Source organism: Dendrobates tinctorius, unplaced genomic scaffold (assembly GCF_039654945.1).
Source record: "Dendrobates tinctorius isolate UK_male_01 unplaced genomic scaffold, ASM3965494v1 ptg000014l, whole genome shotgun sequence".
In the NCBI taxonomy this organism is placed as follows: Eukaryota; Metazoa; Chordata; class Amphibia; order Anura; family Dendrobatidae; genus Dendrobates; species Dendrobates tinctorius.
This window is the reverse complement of record NW_027361682.1, coordinates 2,301,215-2,326,143: the sequence shown is the minus strand read 5'-3', so window position 1 is coordinate 2,326,143 and position 24,929 is coordinate 2,301,215. Positions and strand designations below refer to the sequence as shown.

Genomic DNA, 24,929 nt, shown 5'->3' with positions numbered 1-24,929 from the left:
CAGTTCTATCCAGTGAGAGGACAACATCAGAGAGATGTCCCCATCCTCCTCTTCTACTGGACTGTAAACAAGAAGATCCCAATGTTCCTCAAGATCATCAGGTAGATGGAGAGAAGGTGTCATGAGATCTTCCGTATGAGCTGTGAATGGCTATGAAGGGCTTAAGTTCAGTCTTGTTTTATCCACCAGTATATGGCTTCTTTTACACTTACCGTGTTTTTGCGGCCCTAATAGATTTCTATGGGGCCGCAAAATCTGTCTGCAAAAAATCCACGGTGTGCCTTACGGCCGTGAAAAGAAGATCGAGCCTCAATGCGGCTGCAAAAACAAACAGAAGTTTGTTTTTGCGGTGCACCGTCACTTGCGGTTTTGCGGAACGCCGTTTTTGTCCCCGAATACTATTTCCATAGTATTGGAAAAATGAAAAATGTTGCGATCCGCAAGTATTTAACCGTCTGTTATTGCAGCAGACCGTAAAAATTGCAACAATATGGGCCGCAAAAACCACGGCAAGTGTAAAAGTAGCCTAAGGGAAGAGTGAGATGTATAACTCGGAGGGGGATTGCACCACAATGCTCGAAGTGGCCGGAGACCCTCCCAAACCGAGCATGACAGCATGTATTTCTATTAAACGGTCATGCTTGGAGTGCACACCTAATATTCCTCAAGTGCCAGTAATGAGCAATAGCACAACCTCACTCTATAGATCTCCATATAGAAAGCATGCACTACAACTACAGTCTATTGTGTATACAGTAAACCACCTCGAAACATCTTCCAAGTCTCTTCCCAGCTGTAGGGCTGACCCTCTGTAACTCTCCCCTGTCCAGCTGCAGGACTGACCCCCTGTAACTCTCCCCTGCCCAGCTGCAGGGCTGACCCTCTGTAACTCTCTCCTACCCAGCTGTAGGGCTGACCCTCTGTAACTCTCCCCTGCCCAGCTGCAGGGCTGACCCTCTGTAACTCTCCCCTGCCCAGCTGCAGGACTGACCCCCTGTAACTCTCCCCTGCCCAGCTGCAGGGCTGACCCTCTGTAACACTCCCCTGCCCAGCTGCAGGGCTGACCCTCTGTAACTCTCTCCTACCCAGCTGTAGGGCTGTCCCTCTGTAACTCTCCCCTGCCCAGCTGCAGGACTGACCCCCTGTAACTCTCCCCTGCCCAGCTGCAGGGCTGACCCTCTGTAACTCTCCCCTGCCCAGCTGCAGGGCTGACCCTCTGTAAAGGCCCCCATCACACACAGCGATCTCGCCAGCGAGATCGCTGTGTGTGATGGGGATCAGCGACCGGCCCCCCTGCTGGTTATCGCTGATCGTGCACTAATGTCCTGGGCCGTTTTTTGATCACTGGTCTCCCGCTGGCCAGCGCGCATTGCTGCGTGTGGCAGCGAGAGACCAGCGATCAGCGACGCTGGTTTCCAATGTAAGCATTGGGTATCTATGAGCCGCGCGGCTCTTGGATACCCACTGGTTTCCAGGGTAAACAGTGGGTATCTTGGAGCCGTGGCTCTTAGACACCCGATGTTTACTCTGGAAACCAGCGTGTACGCTCGTTTCCAAGGTAAACAGCGGATATCCAAGAGCTGTGGCGGCTCTTAGATACCTGCTGTTTACATTGGAAACCAGCTTGCTCGTTTGTGCTGATCGCTGGAGGGGGTGTCTAACGATATCCCAGCGATTCCATCATGTTATATCGTTGGTGGGATCGCTGGGACATTGTTATGTGTGACGGGAGGAAAAAACAAAACAAGCTAAGTCACAGAAAACCAGAGAGGTTGGTAACTATGCATATTGCAGATCCCTGATCCTAACCACACAACTAGCAGCAGCCGTGGAGCGTTCCTACGATGAACCTAGACGCTTCGTCACAGCCGGAGGACTAAATAAGCCTAAAGCAAGAAAAGGGGAAAACTAACTGCCCCAGAGCAGACCCCAAAGGAAAGGCAGCCCCCACACATATATTGACGGTGAAACAAGATGAAAACACAAACACAGGCAGGAAAATAGGCTGCGCAAACGATGGGGCCCAAACTAACTAGAAAGGATAGGAAAGGAAAGACACTGTCTGCAATCTGCAAAAAACCCTACAAAAATAATGTCCAACACTTCTGATAACAAATTTAACCCTGAAGTCACTAGACTTCTCCCACTATATCAGCACTCTAAAATATTCTGAGACAGAGAGAAAAAAGAGGCCAATCTAACAAAAAGCAAATTGGCAAATACAGATAAATAAGAGTGGAAATTCAGCACAGCCCCAGTCGGGGCTGGCTGACCTAAAAAAACTGAATAGACCAACAAAATCAAGTGTGAACATTAGCAGAAAAACTTAGCTTGAGCTGACTGGAACAGAGCTGAGAACCAAGACTTCACAAGCCAGAAGGAATCACCAGCACCAGAATAGGGCGTCGGCTGTCTTAAAGCCAGTCTGAGATTCCTGAGGTCCAATCGTCATCCTCCTTATCCAGGTGGCAGATCTCCACTGATTAAATCAGCCTCACTACCTCCTGTTACCACCAGAGGGAGCCTGGAAGGAGAACTCACAACTGGTAGACCAGAAAATGAACTCACAACAGTACCCCCCCTTGAGGAGGGGTCACCGAACCCTCATCCACGCCACCAGGCCAATCAGGATGGGCACGGTGAAAAGCACGAACCAATCTATTGGCATGAATATCAGAGGCAGAGACCCAAGAATTATCCTCCTGGCCATAACCCTTCCATTTGACCAAATACTGGAGTCTCCGTCTAACCAAACGAGAATCCAATATTTTCTCTACCTCATATTCCACATTGCCTTCAACCAACACAGGGTCAGGAGGTGCTGCCATAGGAACCACTGGCTCAACAAACCTCTTCAACAGAGATTTGTGAAATACGTTATGGATCTTGAACGTAACTGGAAGAGCCAATCAAAAAGAAACAGGATTAAGAATCTCCAAAATCCTATAAGGTCCAATAAATCTTGGCTTAAATTTTGGAGATGCAACCTTCATAGGAATATTCTTAGACGACAACCAAACCATATCACCCACTTTAAACAGGGGACCAATGGTCCTATGCCGGTTGGAAAATCACTGGGCCTTTTCCTGAGAGAGTGACAACTTATCCACCACTTGGTCCCATATCTGCTGCATTCTCTCAACCATAGTGTCCACACCTGGGCAGGACGAAGATTCCACTTGCCCTGAAGAGAATCGAGGATGAAACCCAAAATTACAGAAAAAGGGTGACATCAAAGTGGCAGAACTAGCTCTATTGTTCAGCGCGAATTCGGCCAAGGGCAAAAATGAGACCCAATCATCCTGATCAGCAGATATAAAACATCTTAAATAAGACTCCAAGGTCTGGTTTGTTCTCTCACTCTGTCCATTGGTCTGGGGATGAAATGCGGAGAAGGATAACTGAATTCCCAGATAGGAACAAAAGGCTTTCCAGAATCTGGAAACAAACTGTACTCCTCTGTCGGACACAGGGTTCTCAGGAATCCCATGTAACCGAACCACCTGTTGTAAAAACAAGGGTACCAACTCAGCGGAAGATGGCAACTTTGGGAGTGGTACAAGATGGACCATCTTCGAAAATCTTTCACAAATCACCCAGATAAGTCATTCTCTGAGAGACAGGAAGATCAGGAATAAAATCCATTGAGATATGGGTGGGTCCATGGCCTCTTGGGCACCGGCAGGGGCATCAGCAACCCACTAGAACGAGAACAGGGTTTAGACCGAGAAAAAGTCCCACAGGACTGTACAAAATTCCTGACATCACGAGATAAGGCGGGCCACCAAAAAGACAGACTCACCAAATCTCTGGTACCAAAAATACCTGGATGACCAGCCAATGCGGAGCAATGAATTTCAGACATCACTCTCTTTCTACACTGGTCAGGAAAATACAATTTTCCCATAGGGCAACGCTCAGGTTTATCCTCCTGAAATTCCTCCAGGACGCGTCTCAAATCGGGCGAAATGACAGAAAGAACTACCCCCTCACCTAGGATGGTAGTAGGCTCGGTCACATTAAGAGAATCGGCAAAGAAACTCCTAGAAAGGGCGTCTGCCTTAACATTCTTAGTGCCCGGAAGAAAAGAGACCACAAAATTAAAACGCATGAAAAACAAGGCCCATCTAGCCTGTCTAGGATTCAAACGTTTGGCCGACTCCAGATAAATCAAATTTTTGTGATCGGTGAGGACCACAACTTGATGTCTAGCTCCCTCCAACCAATGTCTCCACTCCTCAAACGCCCATTTCATGGCCAGCAATTCCCGATTCCCCACGTCATAGTTGCGTTCAGATGGGGAGAACTTTTGAGAAAAGAAGGCACAGGGATTCATCTTAGAAGTCATAGGGTCTTTTTGGGACAAAACAGCTCCTGCACCAATCTCAGAAGCATCTACCTCCACCTGAAATTGAAGTGAGACATCAGGTTGCCGTAAAACTGGAGCTGAAGTAAATCTCTGCTTAAGCTCCTGAAATGCTGAGACAGCCTCAGGAGACCAATTTAGCACATCAGCGTCCTTCTTGGTCAGATCAGTCAGTGGTTTGACAATACCAGAAAAATTACCTATAAATTTACGATAGAAATTAGCAAAACCCAAAACTTCTGGAGGGCCTTCAAAGAAGTAGGCTGAACCCAATCATAAATGGCCGGGTCCATTTCAATAGTCGACGGAGACAAGATAAATCCCAAAAATGAAATCCTCTGTACACCAAAGAGGCATTTCGATCCCTTAACAAACAGGGAATCTTCCCTCAAAATCCGGAACACAGTCAGGACGTGTTCCACATGAGAATCCCAATCACTAGAAAAGATCAAAATATCATCCAGATAGATGATTTAAAAACTTATCCACAAAGTCACGGAAAATATCATTCATAAAGGACTGGAAGACAGAAGGGGCATTAGTGAGCCCAAAAGGCATCACCAGGTACTCAAAATGCCCCTCCGGAGTATTAAACGCCGTCTTCCATTCATCCCCGTGCTTGATGCGAATAAGATTATACGCCCCCCTGAGGTCAAGTTTAGTAAACCAGCAGGCACTCTTAACTCTGGAGAATAAATCAGACATCAGAGGTAACGGGTACTGATATTTAACCGTCATCTTGTTAAGGGAACGATAATCAATACACGGTCTTAATGAACCATCTTTCTTGGCCACAAAAAAAAAACCAGCACCTAAAGTTGACGAGGATGGTCTAATATGACCCTTCTCCAACGACTCCTTAATATAGGATCGCATAGCATCATGTTCGGGTACTGATAAGTTGAAAAGCCGACCCTTGGGAAATGTACACCCAGGCATCAACTCAATTGCACAGTCATAACTCCTATGAGGAGGCAAAGACGCAGACTTACTCTCACTAAATACATCAGAAAAATCGGCCAGATAATCAGGAATATCATGAGACTGAGGAGAGGTGGGGAAAACAGGAGCGTCCCTAATAACACACTGACAACCCCAACTCACCACAGTCCCAGATTTCCAATCCAAAACTGGATTATGAGTTTGCAACCAGGGAAAACCCAGAACAATAGTATTATGCAGCACCAAAAATTTACAATTTTCTTGGTGGTCTGGGGCAACTCGCAATATCACCTGGGTCCAAAACTGAGGTTTATTCTCCACCAAAGGAGTAGCATCAATACCCCTCAAAGGAATAGGCGTACGCAGAGGTGTCATTCAATGCTGCTCCTGAATCCACAAAAGCCTTAGTGGAAAACGTGGATAAGGAGCAGATCAGAGTAATTGCCAAAAGGAACTTAGTTTGTACACTGCCCACAGCAAATGTGTGTGCAAAACGTTTCTCTCATTTTGGACAGACAGAAATAGTATGAGAGACGTCTCCACAGAAAAAACACAGCTTATTACGCCTTCTAAACTCCTGACGTTGCGCCCTAGACAAAACTCTATCACATTGCATAGGTTCAGACATTTGTCCAAAAGGTGGCAACTCCTCTCGTGTAGTTTTGCGTTCACGTAAACGCCGATCAATTTGAATGGCTAATGATATAGAATCATCCAGACCAGAGGGAACAGGAAATCCCATCATAACATCTTTTACGGTCTCTGATAAACCCTTCTGAAAGAGAGCTGCCAATGCATCATTCCATGTAGTAAGGACCGCCTGCTTTTGGAATTTTTGACAGTATAACTCTGCAGAATCCTGACCCTGGTTTAATGCCAACAGGGTTCTCTCAGCTTGATCAACAGCATTAGGTTCATCATACAACAACCCCAAGGCTTGAAAAAATGCATCCACATTAGTCAGAATAGGATTTTCAGGTGTCAGAGGAAAAGCCCAATCCTGGGGATCGCCGCGCAGCAAGGAGATGACAATTTTAACCTGCTGCACAGAGCTCCCCGATGATTTAGGCTTCAAGGCAAGAAATAATTTACAATTATTCTTAAAATTCAGAAATTTAGACCGATCCCCAGAAAACACATCAGGAGTAGGGATCTTAGGTTCAGCAGCATGTGACTAAATGAGGTAGGTGGAAATTCCCTGCACTTGAGCAGCAAGTTGCTCCACATGATCAGACAATTGCTTAATCTCCATTAGGGAAAAAAAAATCCTCCTACGGCCCCAGAAAATAAAGAGGAAAAAATACATTAAAAAAAAAAAATTCTGACACTTTTTTTTTTCTTCTTTTTTAACAACTTTCCCCTGCTTTTGAGTACCCTAGAATCTGCGGTATGGCTGGTGATTCTGTTATGAATGGGTCACCGAGGAGGAAAAAACAAAACAAGCTAAGTCACAGAAAACCAGAGCGGTTGGTAACTATGCAGATTGCAGATCCCTGATCCTAACCACACAACTAGCAGCAGCCGTGGAGCGTTCCTGCGATGAACCTAGACGCTTCGTCACAGCAGGAGGACTAAATAAGCCTAAAGCAAGAAAAGGGGAAAACTAACTGCCCCAGAGCAGACCCCAAAGGAAAGACAGCCCCCACACATGTATTGACGGTGAAACAAGATGAAAACACAAACACAGGCAGGAAAATAGGCTGCGCAAACGATGGGGCCCAAACTAACTAGAAAGGATAGGAAAGGAAAGACGCTGTCTGCTATCTGCCAAAAGCCCTACAAAAATAATGTCCAACACTTCTGATAACAAAATTAACCCTGAAGTCACTAGACTTCTCCCACTATATCAGCACTCTTCTGAGACAGAGCAAAAAGAGGCCAATCTAATAAGGGACAAAAAGCAAATTGGCAAATACAGATAAATAAGAGTGGAAATTCAGCACAGCCCCAGCCGGGGTTGGCTGACCACAAAAAACTGAATAGACCAACAAAATCAAGTGTGAACATTAGCCGAAAAACTTAGCTTGAGCTGACTGGAACAGAGCTGAGAACAAAGACCTGACAAGCCAGAAGGAATCACCAGCACCAGAATAGGGCGTCGGCTGTCTTAAATCCAGTCTGAGATTCCTGAGGTCCAATCGTCATCATCCTTATCAGGTGGCAGATCTCCACTGATTAAATCAGCCTCACTACCTCCTGTTACCACCAGAGGGAGCCTGGAAGGAGAACTCACAACTGGTAGACCAGAAAATGAACTCACAACAGCTGACCCTCTGTACCTCTCCCCTGCCCAGCTGCATGACTGATCATCTGTACCTCTCCCCTGCCCAGCTGCAGGACTGATCATCTGTAATTCTCCAATGCCCAGCTGCAGGTCTGACCCTCTGTAACTCTCCCCTGCCCAACTGCAGGGCAGACCCCCTGTAACTCTCCCCTGCCCAGCTGCAGTGCTGACCCTCTGTAACTCTCCCCTGCCCAGCTGCAGGGCTGAGCCTCTGTAACTCTCCCCTGCCCAGCTGCAGGGCTGACCCTCTGTAACTCTCCCCTGCCCAGCTGCAGGACTGACCCTCTGTAGCTCTTACCTGCCCAGCTGCAGATCTGACCCTCTGTAACTCTCCCCTGCCCAGCTGCAGGTCTGACCCTCTGTAGCTCTCCCCTGCCCAGCTGCAGGTCTTATCCTCTGTAACTCTCCCCTGCCCAGCTGCAGGTGTGATCCTCTGTAACTCTTCCCTGCCCAGCTGCAGGGCTGACTGTTATGATTGAGTCACCGTAGGAGTCAAAAAACAGAAATGCTAGCTAAGTCCTGAAAACCTGAGAAGTTGGCAGCTATCGGATTGCAGACCCCTGAACCTATCAACACAACTAGCAGTAGCCGTGGGGGGTTCCTACGATGCCCTAGACCCCTCAATCACAGCCGGAGAATTTAATAGGCCTAAAGAAAGAAAGGGGAAATCTAAACTGCCCCAGAGCAGACCCCAAAGCAATAGGCAGCCCCCAACATATAATGACGGTGAAGCAAGATGAAAACACAGACAGAAAGATAGACTGAGCAAAGATGGGGCCAGGCTAACTAGATAGGAAAGGACAGGAAGGCTGCTGTCTGCAATCTGTGAAAAACCCTATGAAAATAAGAGCCAACAGACTGACAGTGAAAAAGGCCCTGAAGACGCTAGGCTTCAAAAAAGCTATGTCAGTACTCAGGAATATTCTGAAGACAGAGCAACCGGCAAAAGGAGATTCAGCTCACCCCAGCAGGGAATGGCAGAATCCAGAAAAGCAAGGAAAACAAAACACTAATGCTAACAGGCAACGCAGAAAACTTAGCTTTAGAGGAGTAGGAATCAGACTGGTGTCCTAGAAGTCCACAGAGAAATCACCCGCAGGGCAGAAGGGCGTCGGCAGCCTTATATCCAGTCCGTGACGCCACTCAGCCAGTCATCCTCATTAGGCTCAGGTGCCTGATAATCAGGCTCATTACCTTCCTTTACCAGAATAGGGAGTTCACCAGACCTCAGTGACGAAGGGGAGAATGAACTCACAACAGCTGACCCTGTGTAACTCTCCCCTGCCCAGCTGCAGGACTGATCATCTGTACCTCTCCCCTGCCCAACTGCAAGACTGATCATCTGTAACTCTCCAATGCCCAGCTGCAGGTCTGACCCTCTGTAACTCTCCCCTACCCAACTGCAGGGTGACCTTCTGTAATTCTCCCCTGTCCAGCTGCAGGTCTGACCCTCTGTATCTCTCTCCTGCCCAGCTGCAGGGCTGATTCTCTGTAACTCTTCCCTGCCCAGCTGCAGGGCTGACCCTCTGAAACTCTCCTATGCCCAGCTGCAGGGCTGACTCTCTCTAAGGCTGGTTTCACATTTGCGTTTGTGTCCACAGCGTTTGATCTGCATAGATCCTCATGCGTCATGCATACATATATTTAACATGGTTTACGAAGGTACATGCGTTTGCGTGCTTTTGCGTATGTAAAGGGTAACAAGCAGGAACGCAGTAATGGTACGCAGGCAACAGAGCAAGGGTTAACAGGATTTATTTTCAGGGGAAATACTCCACGCAGGGAGGTGTAGAGTTAAAAAATATTAAAGGTACGGTACAATATAACGGTTAAAATATTAGCAAACGAATAAGGAAGTCCTGCCTCTGCAGCTTCTGCTGCGTACTCAATAGCGCCGACAACGGCGGGTGCTACGCCTCCTCCTGGAGGTCGCTGTAGGCGTTCGTCCATCTTCTGGTGACAGTGGTCGGTTTCCGGCGCCCCACTTCCCCATATATCAACGTGGATAATTAAAGACACGGCCCACAGTCCTGTATGAGCCCAATGTGGCTCCTCAACTATTTCCACTAGTAAAGTCCTGTCAAAAATGTCAGGGCAACTGTCTACTGACCCAGTCAGGGTGCAAGTGTTAGTCTGGTATACGGTCTCTCATATGCAGCACGTGTGCGGTACTGACGGTCACGTAGGGCACAGTACCCGGTTCTCTGGCAGTCACTGGACACCTATTGTACGTCCCGCTCTCCCTGGTCCCTACATTTGGCGATGGTGGAAGCTGGTCTGCGTGGCACTGCTCTGTGTGCACGATTCTCCACTGCTCCGGAAGACTGCTCTCTCTGACTTGGTGGCACACGGCTCTGCACTCTCTGGCTCAGTGGCACACGGCGCTGCACTCTCTGGCTTGCTGCTGAGCACACACCTAATCTTGGCACAGCGGCCCCAGTCTCTCTCTTCAGGTGCAGCACTGCCTGTCACTGCCCTGCCACACACTGGTGAGGAAGTGAGGACCTGTGCGCACTGCTCACCAGTCTCCTGCGCGCTGCTCTCTGCTCTGTTCCCCACCGGCGCCAAACTGCAGTCCTTCACTCACTTTTTCCTTTTATCCCCCTGCTGCTGCGCGCCCTTTTATGCTTCCCCCCGCCCTTCTGTCACTTCAGGAAGCTCCGTCTCCCTTAAGCTTCCCCAAGACTGCTGGGGAAGCTCCGCCTCCCTAATCCTTACTCCCCGGGACAAAGGCAGCCTCTCAAGTTCCGGACCCAGCATACATGTGCCTGTGGTCCGGTCCACCTCCTTACTCGTACGCATGCGTTGTTTCGAGGTGGGTGGCAGGGCGCGGCAAACGCAACATGTTGCATTTTTTGAAGCGTCAAATATGCGCAGGCATGCACATCCGGATGAGTGTATAAAAAAAACGCATTACTGTCTATAGCAACTCATTGGTACGCAAGGGCATGCGTTCTTCAAAATGTAAATATAAATCCCATGAGACACGTCCGTTTTTGTGTGATGTCATATCGAACGCATGCGCATAAACAACACAAATGCATACAAACGCATGCACACACAGCGGTTTTTCTGTCATGCGTAAGATGATGCGCATAAAAGCGCTACATAAACTTACGTTATGCATGTGTTTCCATATGCAGATTATACGCTGCGGACTCAAACAATAATGTGAACCTAGCCTAACTCTCCACTGCCCTGCTGCAGGGCTGATCCTCTGTAACCCTCCCCTGCCCAGCTGCAGGGCTAACCCTCTGTAACTCTCTCCTGCCCAGCTGCAGGGCTGACCCTCTGTAACTCTCCCCTGCCCAGCTGCAAGGCTGACCCTCTGTACCTCTCCCTGCCCAGCTGCAGGGCTGACCCTCTGTAACTCTACCCTGCCCAGCTGCAGGGCTGACCCTCTGTAACTCTCCCCTGCCCAGCTGCAGGGCTGACCCTCTGTAACTCTCCCCTGCCCAGCTGCAGGGCTGACCCTCTGTAACTTCCCCTGCTCAGCTGCAGGGCTGACCCTCTGTAACTTTCCCCTGCCCAGCTGCAGGGCTGACCCTCTGTAACTCTCCCTTGCCCAGCTGCCTACAATCCATAACAATCACATAAAAGTGACTACAATAAACCATAGCATTAGTCATATAGTTACAGTACTAGTCATCAGGGTCCTGTAATAACATTATATATTACAGCATCATAAGTATACCTTTGTCATATAGAAATTATCATCAGGAGTTGCCAGGGTCTTCCATTCCTTTGCACCAGGAATATGACAGTGAGTTTTCCTTGTTTTCCACCTTCACAGTCCTCAGATCTTAACCCTATAAAGCATCTCTGGGATGTGGTAGAATTGGTTGTTCAGAGCATCTCAGCTTCTTCATCCAATTTGCGGCAATTACAAGAACCTATCCTGTTGGCATGGGCCAGTATTCCTGGGGAACAGACTCAGCACCTTGTGCAATCTATGACGTTTTTAATATCTGAGGTTCTGAAGGGCAAAGAAGATCCTACGTGTTACTAAATGGGTGTCTCTAGTAATGTAGCCATTCATTGTATGTTCTACTGTGTTGTTCGGACTATAAGATGCATTTTTTTCCAAAAAAATATGGGGGGAAAACGGGGGTGCATTTTATAGTTGGAATGTACTTACAATTAGCGTGTGGCAGCAGGAGTCGGGCGATTCTTCCGGTGGTCCGACGCTGCAGGGCGATGATCTCGCTCCCATCCCAGCCTGGTGTGTGGCAGGTTTGGTGGTGCGAGGGGCTCCAGCGACATTTTGTGAAAGCACGGAGCCCCCGCACTTCTATTGCCTCGATGCTGTGGCCTCTGGGAAAATGGACGCTGGAGGCGGCACATGCTCAGATTTGAGATTTCTGCTTGGAGATCTCATCTGACGATGCATGCACTGCCTCCAGCATCCATTTTCTTGGGGCCTACAGCATCGAGACAATAGAAGTGTGGGGCTCCGGGCTTTCACAAAATGTAGCCATAGCCCCACACCACCGAGCACCTCCAAACCTGCGCACCAGTCTGGGTCATATCGTCGGGCCACAAAACACCCCCTGTGACTCCACTCCACCAGCGCTGCCGATCCCCCCTCTAGGTATGCTGAATTCAGGACTGTAAAACAGACCCCCATTTGACACATTCATTTTTTTTCCTATTTTCCTTCTGAAAATTTGGGGTGCGTCTTATGGTCCGGTGTGCATCTTATAGTCTGAAAAATACGGTATATCTGGTGGAGATGACAGGGTAAAGATGGTCATAGACATTAGATGTTGTCTGGATCTTCTCAAATGTCTTCATATGTCAGTGACTTTTAGAATATTTCTTTCAGGGTAAAGATCTGCCCCATAATACTACAGAGAAATATATGAGGGGTGATGAGCGGTGTAAAGAGGAGATTCCAACAGATAACCGCACAGGTGAGTAGTGACCACTAAATGCAGAGAAGTCACAGGCTCTAATCAGTCACTGGCTTGTAGAGCGAAGGTCCCGTTACATTTAGCGATGCACCAACGATCTCGACAACGATATGACCTGGTCAGGATCGCTGGCGCATCACTAAATGGTCGCTATTGAGCTGCCAAAAAGGCAGATCTCACTAGCGATGCAGCGGCGGTCGATACTTACCTGTCACACGCAGCGAGGGTGACATCTTCCGCCCGTGTCCATGGAGTCGCTCGTCGGCTCCAACAGGAAGCCGGCGACGAGAAATGGACCAGGCCGATCTCGCACGATCAGCGATATCCAGCAGGGAGCCAGGTCGGAGGTAAGTGTCACATGTAGCGAGATCGCTACCGATATCGCTGTTGCGTCACAAAATCGGTGTGAAGGGCAGGGCTGTGGAGTCGGAGTCGTGGAGTCGGAGTTAGTTTTGTTTGGAGTCGGTAGAAATGTACCGACTCCGACTCCAGCTTTAAAAAAAAGTATTAATATTTCATAATTGAACTTTCATATGAATTTTATAAATGTTACTCAAATATATATGTTCTATCAAACTATGAACAACAGTGATAAGCAGTTCTGCTGGAGATAGAGACATTTCTTACTTCTTGTGTGTCACTGTTCTCCACTGCCCTTATCTAATTTTATACTTGGTTAACCTCATGCTGCCCCAACCCCCCTACTTACAATGTATGAAACTGAAAGTGAAAATGTGTTGCAAATTCTTAGTAGTAAAGCTCCTCCTCTAGACTAGATCATACTAGGTGTGCGTCTTCCAAGCATCTCACAGCTGCCTGCTACTCAGAAGAGGAAGACTGTAAGAAGTATTATCCTTTCAACAAACTTTGCATCAGTTAACTGTGAGTACATGAGGAATAATAACAGTATTACTGACCACTATATCAGTTGTACGACCTGGCAATAATTTTGTACAATTGTTTTTAGGAAAAACAATTGTCATTTGGATTGTGAATGCAGAATTAAAAACCTGAGAATGTCAAAGAAGCATCACATTAAATCAGCTGTATTTGAACATTTCACCATCACTCAAGATAGAAAACATTATGTCTGTCAGTGTATGACAAATGATCCAGACGAAAACAAATGCTGTGAAGCCAAGATGAGTGCATATTCAGGCAAAGATAAAAATGCTCCTACCAGAGCTTCTAATCTAAAGAGACATTTACAGCGCTTTCATCCAGAAGTACTGAAAGCAGTGGATGAGAAAGACTGCATCCAAACCAATGAACCAGTGCCCAGCTCTTCCAGCCAAACAAAGGAGCAGAGAACTTTGCAGCCATCAGTTGCAAGATATTTTGTCAGTGACAAAGTTACTGTGACAATGACAGTAGATACATTTAAAAACCAGATCGTAGAGCTTGTTGTAAAGGATAGTGTGCCTATTTCATTATTTTCACGACCAGCTTTTATGTGTCTGAATGGGGAAATGGGCCCGCAAGCTTGGTGTTTCTCTGGAGAGAGAGAGTATTAGAAAATTAGTAATCGAAGAAGCTTTTAAACAAAAGGAAGAACTTAAAAAAACTCTCAAGGGACGCTTTCTGTTTCTTAAAATGGATGCCTGCACACGTCACAGAGTGAACTATTTTGCCATCAATGTCCGATTTGTTTGTGACAAAAATGAAATAGTTACCAAGACATTGGCAGTAAAAGACACCAAAGCTCATAACACCAGTGAGTTTCTCCAGGTCTTGGTGGAAAAGGTTCTGCAAGACTATGAACTTAAAAAAGAGCAAGTTCTTTCTGTCGTAACTGACAATGCTTCAAATATGATAAGTACTATTAAGCTAATGAATGAGAGTAATGATGGTGACCAGCAGCTAGAAGAACATTCTGGGTCCACAGACACAGAAATGTTTGAAATAGAGGAACACAGTATTGTAACTGAGGAGCAAACTGAAGTTGCTTCAGATGAACAGCAACATGATAGTTTAGATGATCTTGTTGAAACTGTGTCAATATGTTCTTTCATTCATCACATGCGCTGTGTTGTGCATACACTACAGCTGGCTATAAGAGACAGTCTGCAAGAAGGACATGCTGCTGCACTGATTGGCAAGGTGAGAAAATTGGCTACTGTTGCCAGAACCCCTAAAGTTGACTCAATTTTGAAGAGACGTGCTGGAAAAGGGGCAATTATTGATCAAGCCACACGATGGGGCAGTACTTACTTAATGATTCAGCGCTTGGTTGAACTGAAAACCTTTCTTGTAGACATGGCTAACCCTCAACTGACGCTAAATGAAAGTCAGTGGAATCAGGTGACTGAGCTGGAAAAATTGCTAGAGCACCCATTTACAGTGACTAAAAAATTACAAGCAGAGGACTTAACTCCAGGTATTTTCTTAAAGGAGTGGAAGAACCTGATGTTTCGCCTGTCCCAAAGAGGAGGGTTAATTGCAATTGGCATTGCTACATCAATGAAACGAAGAGAGGAGCTACTCTTACAAAATAACATTCTTTTGGCAGCTGTTTATGTAGACCCAATGCATCGGATTCTTCTAGATGATCAACAGCTAAGTAAAGGAAAAGAAGCTCTGTTTGAAATAGCAGTAATGATGAAAGGGTTGCAGAACAGTCAGAAGGAACAAGAAGAATTTGGTCGTCCTGCCACATCTTCACCCTCATCATCAACTGATGAAGAATTTAATTTAAAAAAATATTTGGATCACAAGGACCGTGCAAAGCGTTCCCGCATAGAAGAAGAGTCATCCCCATCAAGGAACACAGTCAGTACATTTCAGCAGAATTTTTCATGTGCACTAAAAGAAATTGAGAAATTTGACCGTTCATCAAAAATAACAGTGCAACAAGCGATTCCTCTGTATCCTGACATTGTCAGAGATGTTGCCCGAGTGGTTACTGCTTTGCCACCAGCACAAGTTAGTGTAGAGAGGTTGTTCTCTCCTCTCAAAATAATTAGATCAGATTTGAGGGCATCCATGAAGGAGGATCTGACAGAGGCAATACTTTTTCTGTGGACAAATTTATAGATTTCTTCTTATTAACTGCATAAAAGTGTTTATTGCATATTTACTTACAGTTTAGAAAAGTTTATAAAAGTTATTTGCTATATTCTAATTGTATTCTAATGTAGTTTTTGCTCTAAGTGGTCTGATTACTTATATGATGGTGAGAAACTGAATAAGCACGATGTTTAATATTTTACAACAGTAAATTTGTTGTTATGAATTGGCCATTTACGAAGGAGCCGGAGTCGGAGCCCGAGTCCTAGTCGGAGTCGGAGCCTGATAAAATCCAGGAGTCGGAGTCGCAACTGTGGCTTACCGACTCCACAGCCCTGGTGAAGGGGGCTTTACTTTAGATGTTCGGAGTTTTTTTAAAATTGCGTTTACTGAAACATTTGATGTGGATGTAGGGGCTGATTCACTATGGGGACTATTTTTTTATTTTTACAGTGTGATAAGAAATATCACTCACGTAGTCGCTTCCTACCTATCTTTTGTGCCTGCTGCTGATCTCTACCGACACAGAGCTGTCACAGGCCGCTCTTACTAGTAATATGGCTATTCTTCCGTTCTGCTCTGTTGACGGGGTGTGACTGCTGATGTCATGCTGATTGATAGTTTAACTGCTGGAAGCCGTCTCTTAATCACCATAGTATCGGAAGTCATGCCTTATCTAGAGATCAGCCCAAAAGAAGAAGAGCTGCTCGACTGATATGGAGAAGCCAAATCACCGGCAGGAGCGGTCAGTGACCTCTATGACCCAGCGCCAACTACAACAGGCAAGTAATTGCTTCTGTTAGCAAATACTTGCCTGTTTAGTTTTTAGGCCCAGGATCTAAAAAAAAAAAAAAAGTGTCTTGGACAATCTTCTCAAGATTGGCACCGTGCACACCAGTCTTTAATGAAGGAGGGCTGTGGGGAAAGTTCTACTGAATTCATTCAGGTGTGCACACCCTATTTCTCTGTGGTACACGCCTCACCAGAAATAATACCAAAGTTAAGGATGGATTGGAGCAACATTTCTAATGGTTGTACCATACTTAGTTGATCCAATCTACATTTTTATTTACAATTATAATAGGGATTGACTCAAATTCTGCTTTAGCCTAGTCCCTGCCTTTGCACTCATCAAGGACTCCCCTTTCTTTAGTTACCGCTGTCTGTTGCCCATTTACTATACATAATAGTGTTTAGTAGATAATGACAACGATATGTATTACTCGGGTGGCAATGTGCGGCATGGATCCATGTTGGTTTCCCTTCGAGTTTCACTGAGGTAGGTGTTGCCAGGAGTGCTTGGTATAGCCCCTCAAACTGTGGATCTAGGCTCCTTCTCACATGTCGGCGTATGACCACCAATCACCTAGTTTCAGCTGATGCACATGTGCACTGGCATTAGGATCTGGAATGGATGAGAACAAATGTTTATGCACCACATTAAGTCTTCTCTGCATGGCCTGGACATAGGCTGTCATAGAACCGTGTTTTATTTATAGTACCTATGGAAAGTATAGACCAGTCTTTGGGGCACTACCAAGCAGGACTTCAGAAGGAGACAAGCCTGTCTTTGTATTTGGAGCGTGTCTGACTGAAGAGAGTGCAAGAGACAAGCACTCTCCCCAATTCTTTCCTGTGTCTGTCATGGCCCTTTGAATTTTTAAGCTTGTGTCGTTTTACCAGATAGGCTTCTGGCCAACCAGAGAAGAGATCTACATATACCAGGACATATTCATACACCCCTACCTTGGGTAGTTGTATGTAGTTAATCTGCAGTCTCTGAAACGGGTAGAGAGGCCTGGGTGTCACTTTCTTACGGACTTCTCCTGTTTTACCTGGGTTGTGCTGTGCACAGGCGGGCAGGACTGCACGAGTTTCGCAGCTGCGTAACTGAAACTAGGAGCGATCCAGAAGGCATTTGCCATGGCACACATGTGACTTTTTGAGGTGTGAGTGGGGCCATGTGCTGCTTGCGCCATTACTGGGAAAAGGGACCTCGGTAAACAAAATTTTATCCCTGTTCTCCCATACTCCATTTGAGTTTAGCTCAGCTCCCATTGTACCCCAGTGTTCCTTCTCTGTGGGGGAAGCCTGTTGCTGGAGGGATTTCAGGACATTTATGCTCAGTGTGGCTGGAATACGCTGACTCTCCACCACCGTCCTCTGCTCACTAGGCCGCCTTGCTGCTACTTTAGCAGCCTCATCCTCCCATCTTTTGCCCTCTACCTCCATGGAGCCACCTTTTGTGTGTGGTTTCACCTTGATTATGCCAGCCTGGACTGGTAACATCAATGCCTCCATTAATTGTTTCACCAGCTCTGCATTTTTAATGGGCTTACCAGCTGATGTAATAAAAACTCTGCTTCTCCAGATAGGGCCATAATCATGGGCTATTCCCCATGCATAACTTGAATCTGTGTAAATATTAGCGACTTTACCTGTAGCAGCTCTACACGCCTCAGTGAGTGCCTTCAATGCTGCCTCCTGCAGTGCTGACATGTGAGGAGCGGGTGGTTCAGCTCGGATTACCTCATGTGAGGACAGTACTGCATATCCAGTGTAGAATCGCCCGTCCTGATGGTATCTGGAGCCATCTACAAAAAAACCCTCAAAATCTGCATTAGGAACAGGTTTATCACGAACATGTGCAAACCCCACTGTCTCTTGACTCATCAGTTCTATGCAGTCATGTTTGTGCGTTGTGTCAGAGTACTCTTCATGGACGGACGTGTGGGGGCAGCGGTTCCGCATTCATGATTTCATGGAGGGAAACAACAGCATATTCGGTGTAGAACTGGCCATCCACGCCATACTGCGATCCATCCACAAAGAGCTCATGGTCTTGGTTATCTAGTGGGACATCGGCAACATGACTGAAACCCTCCTGTGGGACATTATCTGTACACAATAAGAAAGAAACTTGGCACTCAACTTATGAATGAATGCAGGTATATTTAATGCAGCTGAATAGAACAAAACAAATTCATAGGGCCAAGGTCATCACATAAGAGATTCTATGAGAATAAGCATGTAACTTCAGTATAGATTGCACAAAAAACATAAGTAGTGAGTCTCATAGAGGGAGGTAATAGCAACCTACCAGACTGCCCAGAGATAGGAGAAGCCTTGGTCGATGAAACAGGTAGGGGAACATATCCGTGTGATAGAAAGGAGGGCAGTGATTAATGTCCAATGACGTGCACAGTCCGTCATGGCAGGAGGTAACTTCCCGCACCAGGACGGACTGTGCACGTCATGGCTTTGAACTGTCACTGTGTGTAAATGGCAAGGGGTGCAGGGACCCTTGCAGTCGGTCCCTGCACCCCAAGCGCTGTGATTGGTCAGTCAATCCGAGCAGGAGAGGCTGAAATTAGAGGCGGAAAGTAAAAAAAAACAAAAAAAAAATTTTTTTTTAAAAAATAGGTAGAAAAAATATTAAAAAATAATAAAAATCCCCTAAAAATACAGATTTTTAAGTAAAATAATAAAATAAGCAAAAAAATACACATGTTTGGTATCGCCGCGTCCGAAATATCCCATCTATAAAAATGACACCCTAGTTAACCCCTTCAGTGAACGCCGTAAAAAACCCCACAAAGGCTGGTTTCACATTTGCGTTTTTTTGCGCTGGAAAAAAACGCATACCTGCGCATGCGTTTTTTCCCCTATATTTAACATGGGTGCGCATACCATGCGTTTTTTTGGGGTGTGCGTTTGTATTTTCCAGACGCAGCATGTTGCATTTTTTGGCCCTGCAAAAAAGCGCATGCGCACGTTTTGCGCTAAAAATGGCCATTATAGCCTATGGATGCGCATACGTGCGCATTGGCATGCTTATGTATGCGTTTTTTTGCACATGCGTTTTTTTTTTTAACATTAGTTTAGACAATGGAATTTAGGGGTTTGGGTTAGAGTTAGGGTTAGTTAAGGGGTTTAGGGTTAGGGTCAGGGTCAGGGTTAGGGTTAGGATCAGGGTATGGTTTGGTTAAGGGTTAGGGTCAGGGTCAGGGTTAGGGTTAGGATCAGGGTATGGTTTGGTTAAGGGTTAGGGTCAGGGTTAGGGTCAGGGTTAGGGTATGGTTTGGTTAAGGGTCAGGGTTAGGGTTAGGGTATGGTTTGGTTAAGGGTTAGGGTTAGGGTATGGTTTGGTTAAGGGTTAGGGTCAGGGTTAGGGTCAGGGTTAGGGTATGGTTTGGTTAAGGGTTAGGGTTAGGTCAGGGTTAGGGTATGGTTTGGTTAAGGGTTAGGGTCAGGGTTAGGGTCAGGGTTAGGGTATGGTTTGGTTAAGGGTTAGGGTCAGGGTTAGGGTATGGTTTGGTTAAGGGTTAGGGTTAGGGTCAGGGTTAGGGTATGGTTTGGTTAAGGGTTAGGGTCAGGGTTAGGGTCAGGGTTAGGGTATGGTTTGGTTAAGGGTTAGGGTCAGGGTTAGGGTATGGTTTGGTTAAGGGTTAGGGTCAGGGTTAGGGTTAGGGTATGGTTTGGTTAAGGGTTAGGGTCAGGGTTAGGGTTAGGGTCAGGGTTAGGGTATGGTTTGGTTAAGGGTTAGGGTCAGGGTTAGGGTTAGGGTATGGTTTGGTTAAGGGTTAGGGTTAGGGTCAGGGTTAGGGTTAGGGTCAGGGTTAGGGTATGGTTTGGTTAAGGGTTAGGGTTAGGGTATGGTTTGGTTAAGGGTTAGGGTCAGGGTTAGGGTTAGGGTATGGTTTGGTTAAGGGTTAGGGTTAGGGTTAGTAAAGTCATGGTTTGGGTTAGTGTGAGGGGCCACCTAATGTTTGGAAAAAACGCAAACGCGGTAAAAACGCACTAAAAACGCTTACAAACGCATAAAAACGCTGCGTTTTTTTCATGCATGCTCATAAAAATGCTTGAAAAAAACGCAGCAGTTGTATGCTTTTGTATGCGTTTTTTCAATGCGTTTTTTTGCGGGAAAAACGCGCTGCAAAAAAAAGCAAGTGTGAAACTAGCCAAAGTTGCAGTAATTATTTTTTCTATAAAAGTTTATATTGTGTAAAAAAAAAAAAATAAATATATATATATATATATATATATATATATATATATATAAATATATATATATATATATATATATATATAAAAATGAGGTATCGCTGTAATCGTAGTGACCTGAAGAATAAAGCTGCCATACTAATTTTACCACACGCGGAACGGAGAAAAATAAAAAATTCCTGAATTGCTGGTCAAAACGGAGCTTGCAACGTTTTTTTTTCTCTGGCGGATCCTCCAGACACTGATTTAACCCGAAATTCTTTCTGGCTGCCGGACCAAAAAAAAAATTCTCTCTCTCTCTCTCTCTCTCTCTCTCTCGCTGCGATTCCTTTAAAATTCTTCATTTTGCGGATCCGTCAAAAAACGGACGGGTGGCATCCGTTGTCATCAGTACTAAAACGGATCCGCCATCCGTCCTTTTGGCGGATTTTGACTGATGCAAAAAACTGAAGTGTGAAAGAGGCCTTAGTGGTAAAATTTAATTCAAATAACTTGCGTTTATTTGTGGAAAAAAATGGAAATTTGGCGAAAATTTTTAAAATTTCGCCGTTTTTCAAACTTTGAATTTTTATGCCCTTAAATCACAGAGATAGGGGGCGTGGCCTGCTTGCTAATGGCATCGGTCACTTAGCTGCTGAGCTCCAGCCACTTCGACTCCTAATCGGCTCATTGCGGCTCGCCAGCGGCACCAATCTCTCTGCACACGGGGGGGGGGGAGTGCTGCGGAGGTATCCAGGATCGTAGCATGCCAAGGGGAAAATCCCAGAAGAAGCCGTCCCCGGCGAAAGTTACAGACTTCTTCTCCAGCACGGGGCAAGGGAAAATGGCGGCAGCATCCTCCTCCACAGCTTCCTCACGCTCATCCAGGAGGGGATCCACAGCAGGCCCAGACTTGGACACAGACGCTGCAGATATACCGCTTACCAAAGGTACAATGCAGAAACTGCTCAGTGCCCTCCGCTCATCACTGCAGCAGGATTGGAAAGATATGGTGGCTGAGCTGAGGGGAGATATCACTGCCATAGGCAGCCGTACAGCTCATATTGAATCTAAAATGGGGGAGCTGACAAAGTCACACAATAGCCTCATTGATGCCAATGCAGCACTGGAGGAACAAGTGCAAAAGCTCCATACCAAGGTCTTGGATTTAGAGGACTGGTCCCGCCGAAATAATATAAGAATCAGAGGAATTCCAGAGGCCATACCAGACAAGGGGCTGCAGAGTTTTCTGGGCTCCTTGCTGCAGGAGCTGCTCCCAGACCTGACTGCAACTGATTTCCTGGTGGACAGAATACACAGAGTCCCTAAGCCTAAATCCCTCAGTGCTGATGTCCCTCGGGACACTTTAGCTCGCCTGCACTTTTACAAGACCAAAGAAGCCCTGCTGCAAGCCCTGAGAAAGAGACCCCCTCTGTCTGAGCAATTCCGGCACCTGTCCATTTTTCCAGATCTGTCTGCAGGAACCCTGGCAAAAAGGAGGGAATTTGCTCCTTATACCAAAGTTCTCAGGGATGAAGCTATATCCTATAGATGGGGTTTCCCTGTAAAGATCCTGCTTTTCCGAGCAGGAAATACCCACGCCTGCCATTCCCACAGCAGTTGGCAAAGCTCCTATCCTCATGGAACTTGGCAAATCTCCCGGCCAGATCTCCAAAAGCTACAGGATCATCCCAACAGGATAAAGTGAATGAAGATTGGTCCGTCGTGTGAGTTATGTGATATGTTTGAGTCGCGGCTGAGACTTAGTTGCTACTTTTAAGGTCCGCTGGTTCTGTTCAACCAGGACCCTGAACCCCCATGGCGGTAAATTTCCACCATACCGCAGGCCCCTTTTTTGGGCTTTTTTCTTTGTGGACTGATGCTCCCTACATCAGTAATGTTAGGCTGGTTTCACATTTGCGTTTTTTAGCGCTGGAAAAAAACGCACACCTGCGCATGCGTTTTTTCCCCTATATTTAACATGGGTGCGCATACCTGCGCACTGGTCAGCGCATGTATGCGATTTTCATGCGCTGCGTTTTTTTGGGGTGTGCGTTGGGATTTTCCAGACGCAGCATGTTGCATTTTTTGGCCCTGCAAAAAAGCGCATGCGCACATATGCGCACGTTTTGCGCTAAAAATGGCCATTATAGCCTATGGATGCGCATATGTGCGCACTGGCATGCTCATGTATGCGTTTTTTTGCATATGCGTTTTTTTTTTTTAAACCATGGAATTTAGGGGTTTGGGTTAGAGTTAGGGTTAGTTAAGGGGGTTTAGGGTTAGGGTTATGGTCAGGGTCAGGGTTAGGGTTAGGGTCAGGGTTAGGGTTAAGTATGGTTTTGTTAAGGATTAGGGTCATGGTTAGGGTCAGGATTAGGGTTAAGTATGGTTTTGTTAAGGGTTAGGGTCAGGGTTAGGGTTAGGGTCAGGGTTAGGGTCAGGGTTAGGGTCAGGATTAGTGTTAAGTATGGTTTTGTTAAGGATTAGGGTCAGGGTTAGGGTCAGGATTAGGGTTAAGTATGGTTTTGTTAAGGGTTAGGGTCAGGGTTAGGGTTAGGGTTAGGGTCAGGGTTAGGGTCAGGGTTAGGGTTAAGTATGGTTTTGTTAAGGGTTAGGGTCAGGGTTAGGGTTAGGGTCAGGGTTAGGGTTAGGGTCAGGGTTAGGGTTAGGGTTAGTTAGGGTTTAGGGTTTGGGTTAGGGTTAAGTATGATTTGGTTAAGGGTTAGGGTCAGGGTTAGGGTCAGGGTTAGGGTTAGGGTTAGGGTCAGGGTTAGGGTTAGTAAAGTCATGGTTTGGGTAGTGTGAGGGGCCACCTAAAAATGTTGGAAAAAAACGCAAACGCGGTAAAAACGCGCTAAAAACGCATACAAACGCATAAAAATGCTGCGTTTTTTTTCATGCATGCTCATAAAAATGCTTGAAAAAAACGCAGCAGTTGTATGCTTATGTATGCGTTTTTTCAATGCGTTTTTTTGCGGGAAAAACGCGCTGCAAAAAAAAGCAAGTGTGAAACTAGCCTTAGTGATGTCAATATTGTTAGTGTTATCTCTTTCCTGCCTAACCTTCCTTTTCCCCCTGCAGCTCTAGGCAAGAGACTTTTTTTTTCATGTACAATGGTACTTAACTGTATGTCTATAAATGTTAGGGGTCTGAACTCGCCAGCCAAGAGATCCATGTTTTGGCGGGCAGTGGTTAAATCCAAATGTGATGTAATATGTGGTCAGGAGTCTCATCTCCTCCAAGGGGACTCGCACAGGTTAAATAATGCTAAATTTCCTTTCATACTGCTGGCTTGTGGAAAAAAAAAAAAGGCTGGAGTATTCATTTGTGTAAAAAATACTGTTGCGTTCACACTACATTCACAACATTTAGACCCTGACGGTAGATACGCCATTATTAATTGCTCCATAAATGGATCTAAGTATACTATTGCAACCGTTTACGCCCCCAACTCTGGTCAGATCAGCTTTTTGCGGAGGTTTCTTTCCAAGCTTTCATCCGTTAAAGAGGGTAAGCAAATAATCTGCGGGGATTTTAACATGGTAATGTCCAGCACTCTGGATTGCTCCAATACTGCTGTAAAGAGGAAGGAGATGAGCACAATAATTTCAGAAAGGCATCTCCATGATATATGGAGATACCAACATGCAAATGAGAGGGACTACACATTCTTCTCGCCTCGGTTCACCTCTTACAGCAGATTGGACTACTTTCTGGTTGATAGCTCACTTATTATGGATTGCTCAGATTCAAAAATTGGACTTATAGCTTGGTCGGACCACGCCCCCATATACCTGACAGTTCAGGAGCAAAACCGCGTGCCTGTTTTTGCCCGGTGGCGCATGAATGACTCCCTCCTAGCCTGTAGACAAATCTCTGAGGAGTTGCAGGCCGACCTCGCAGAGTTTTTTAACTTTAATGATAACAAGGAGGTGACAGAGGAAACGCTTTGGTCTGCACACAAGGCCTATATTAGGGGGTCATTCATCAAAATTGCCACTAGGGAGAAAAGGAGGCGTCAGGCAACTTACAAAGCTCTACTGTCCCACATAGTACTTTTGGAAGCCCACAATAAATCTGCCCCAAACTTGTCGACATCTGACGAACTCAGGAAACTAAGAACACAGCTCCGCCAGGTGTTGATGGCAGACTATGAGAAAAACTTAAGATCCCTCAAACAGCGGTACTATGTGATGGGTGACAGGGCGGGTGCCTTACTAGCCAGGAGGGTTAAAAAACGAGAAATGCAAAATAAAATTGAATACCTCGTGACGGGTTCTAATGCCACAATACGCAACCCAACGGAAATAGCCAACGCATTCGCTGACTTTTACCAGTCTCTCTACAACCTTAAAAATGACCCCACTGCCCCAAAGCCTACCCAAACGGCAATTAATTCCTTCTTAAACAATATTAATCTTCCTCGGTTATC

At 46.0% G+C, this 24,929-nt stretch overlaps 1 protein-coding gene across 2 annotated transcripts in view; it reads left to right on the top strand.

Annotated features, from left to right (window-relative positions):
• The window catches only part of LOC141073504 (uncharacterized), a 174,053-nt gene that overhangs the window by 92,554 nt on the left and 56,570 nt on the right, over positions 1–24,929 (top strand). For both annotated transcript variants that reach the window (XM_073560754.1, XM_073560763.1), the window contains 2 exons: positions 4–101; positions 12,418–12,505. In XM_073560754.1, coding sequence (XP_073416855.1) covers positions 4–101; positions 12,418–12,505 — 186 coding nt within the window. The remainder of the gene's footprint in view (positions 1–3; positions 102–12,417; positions 12,506–24,929) is intronic.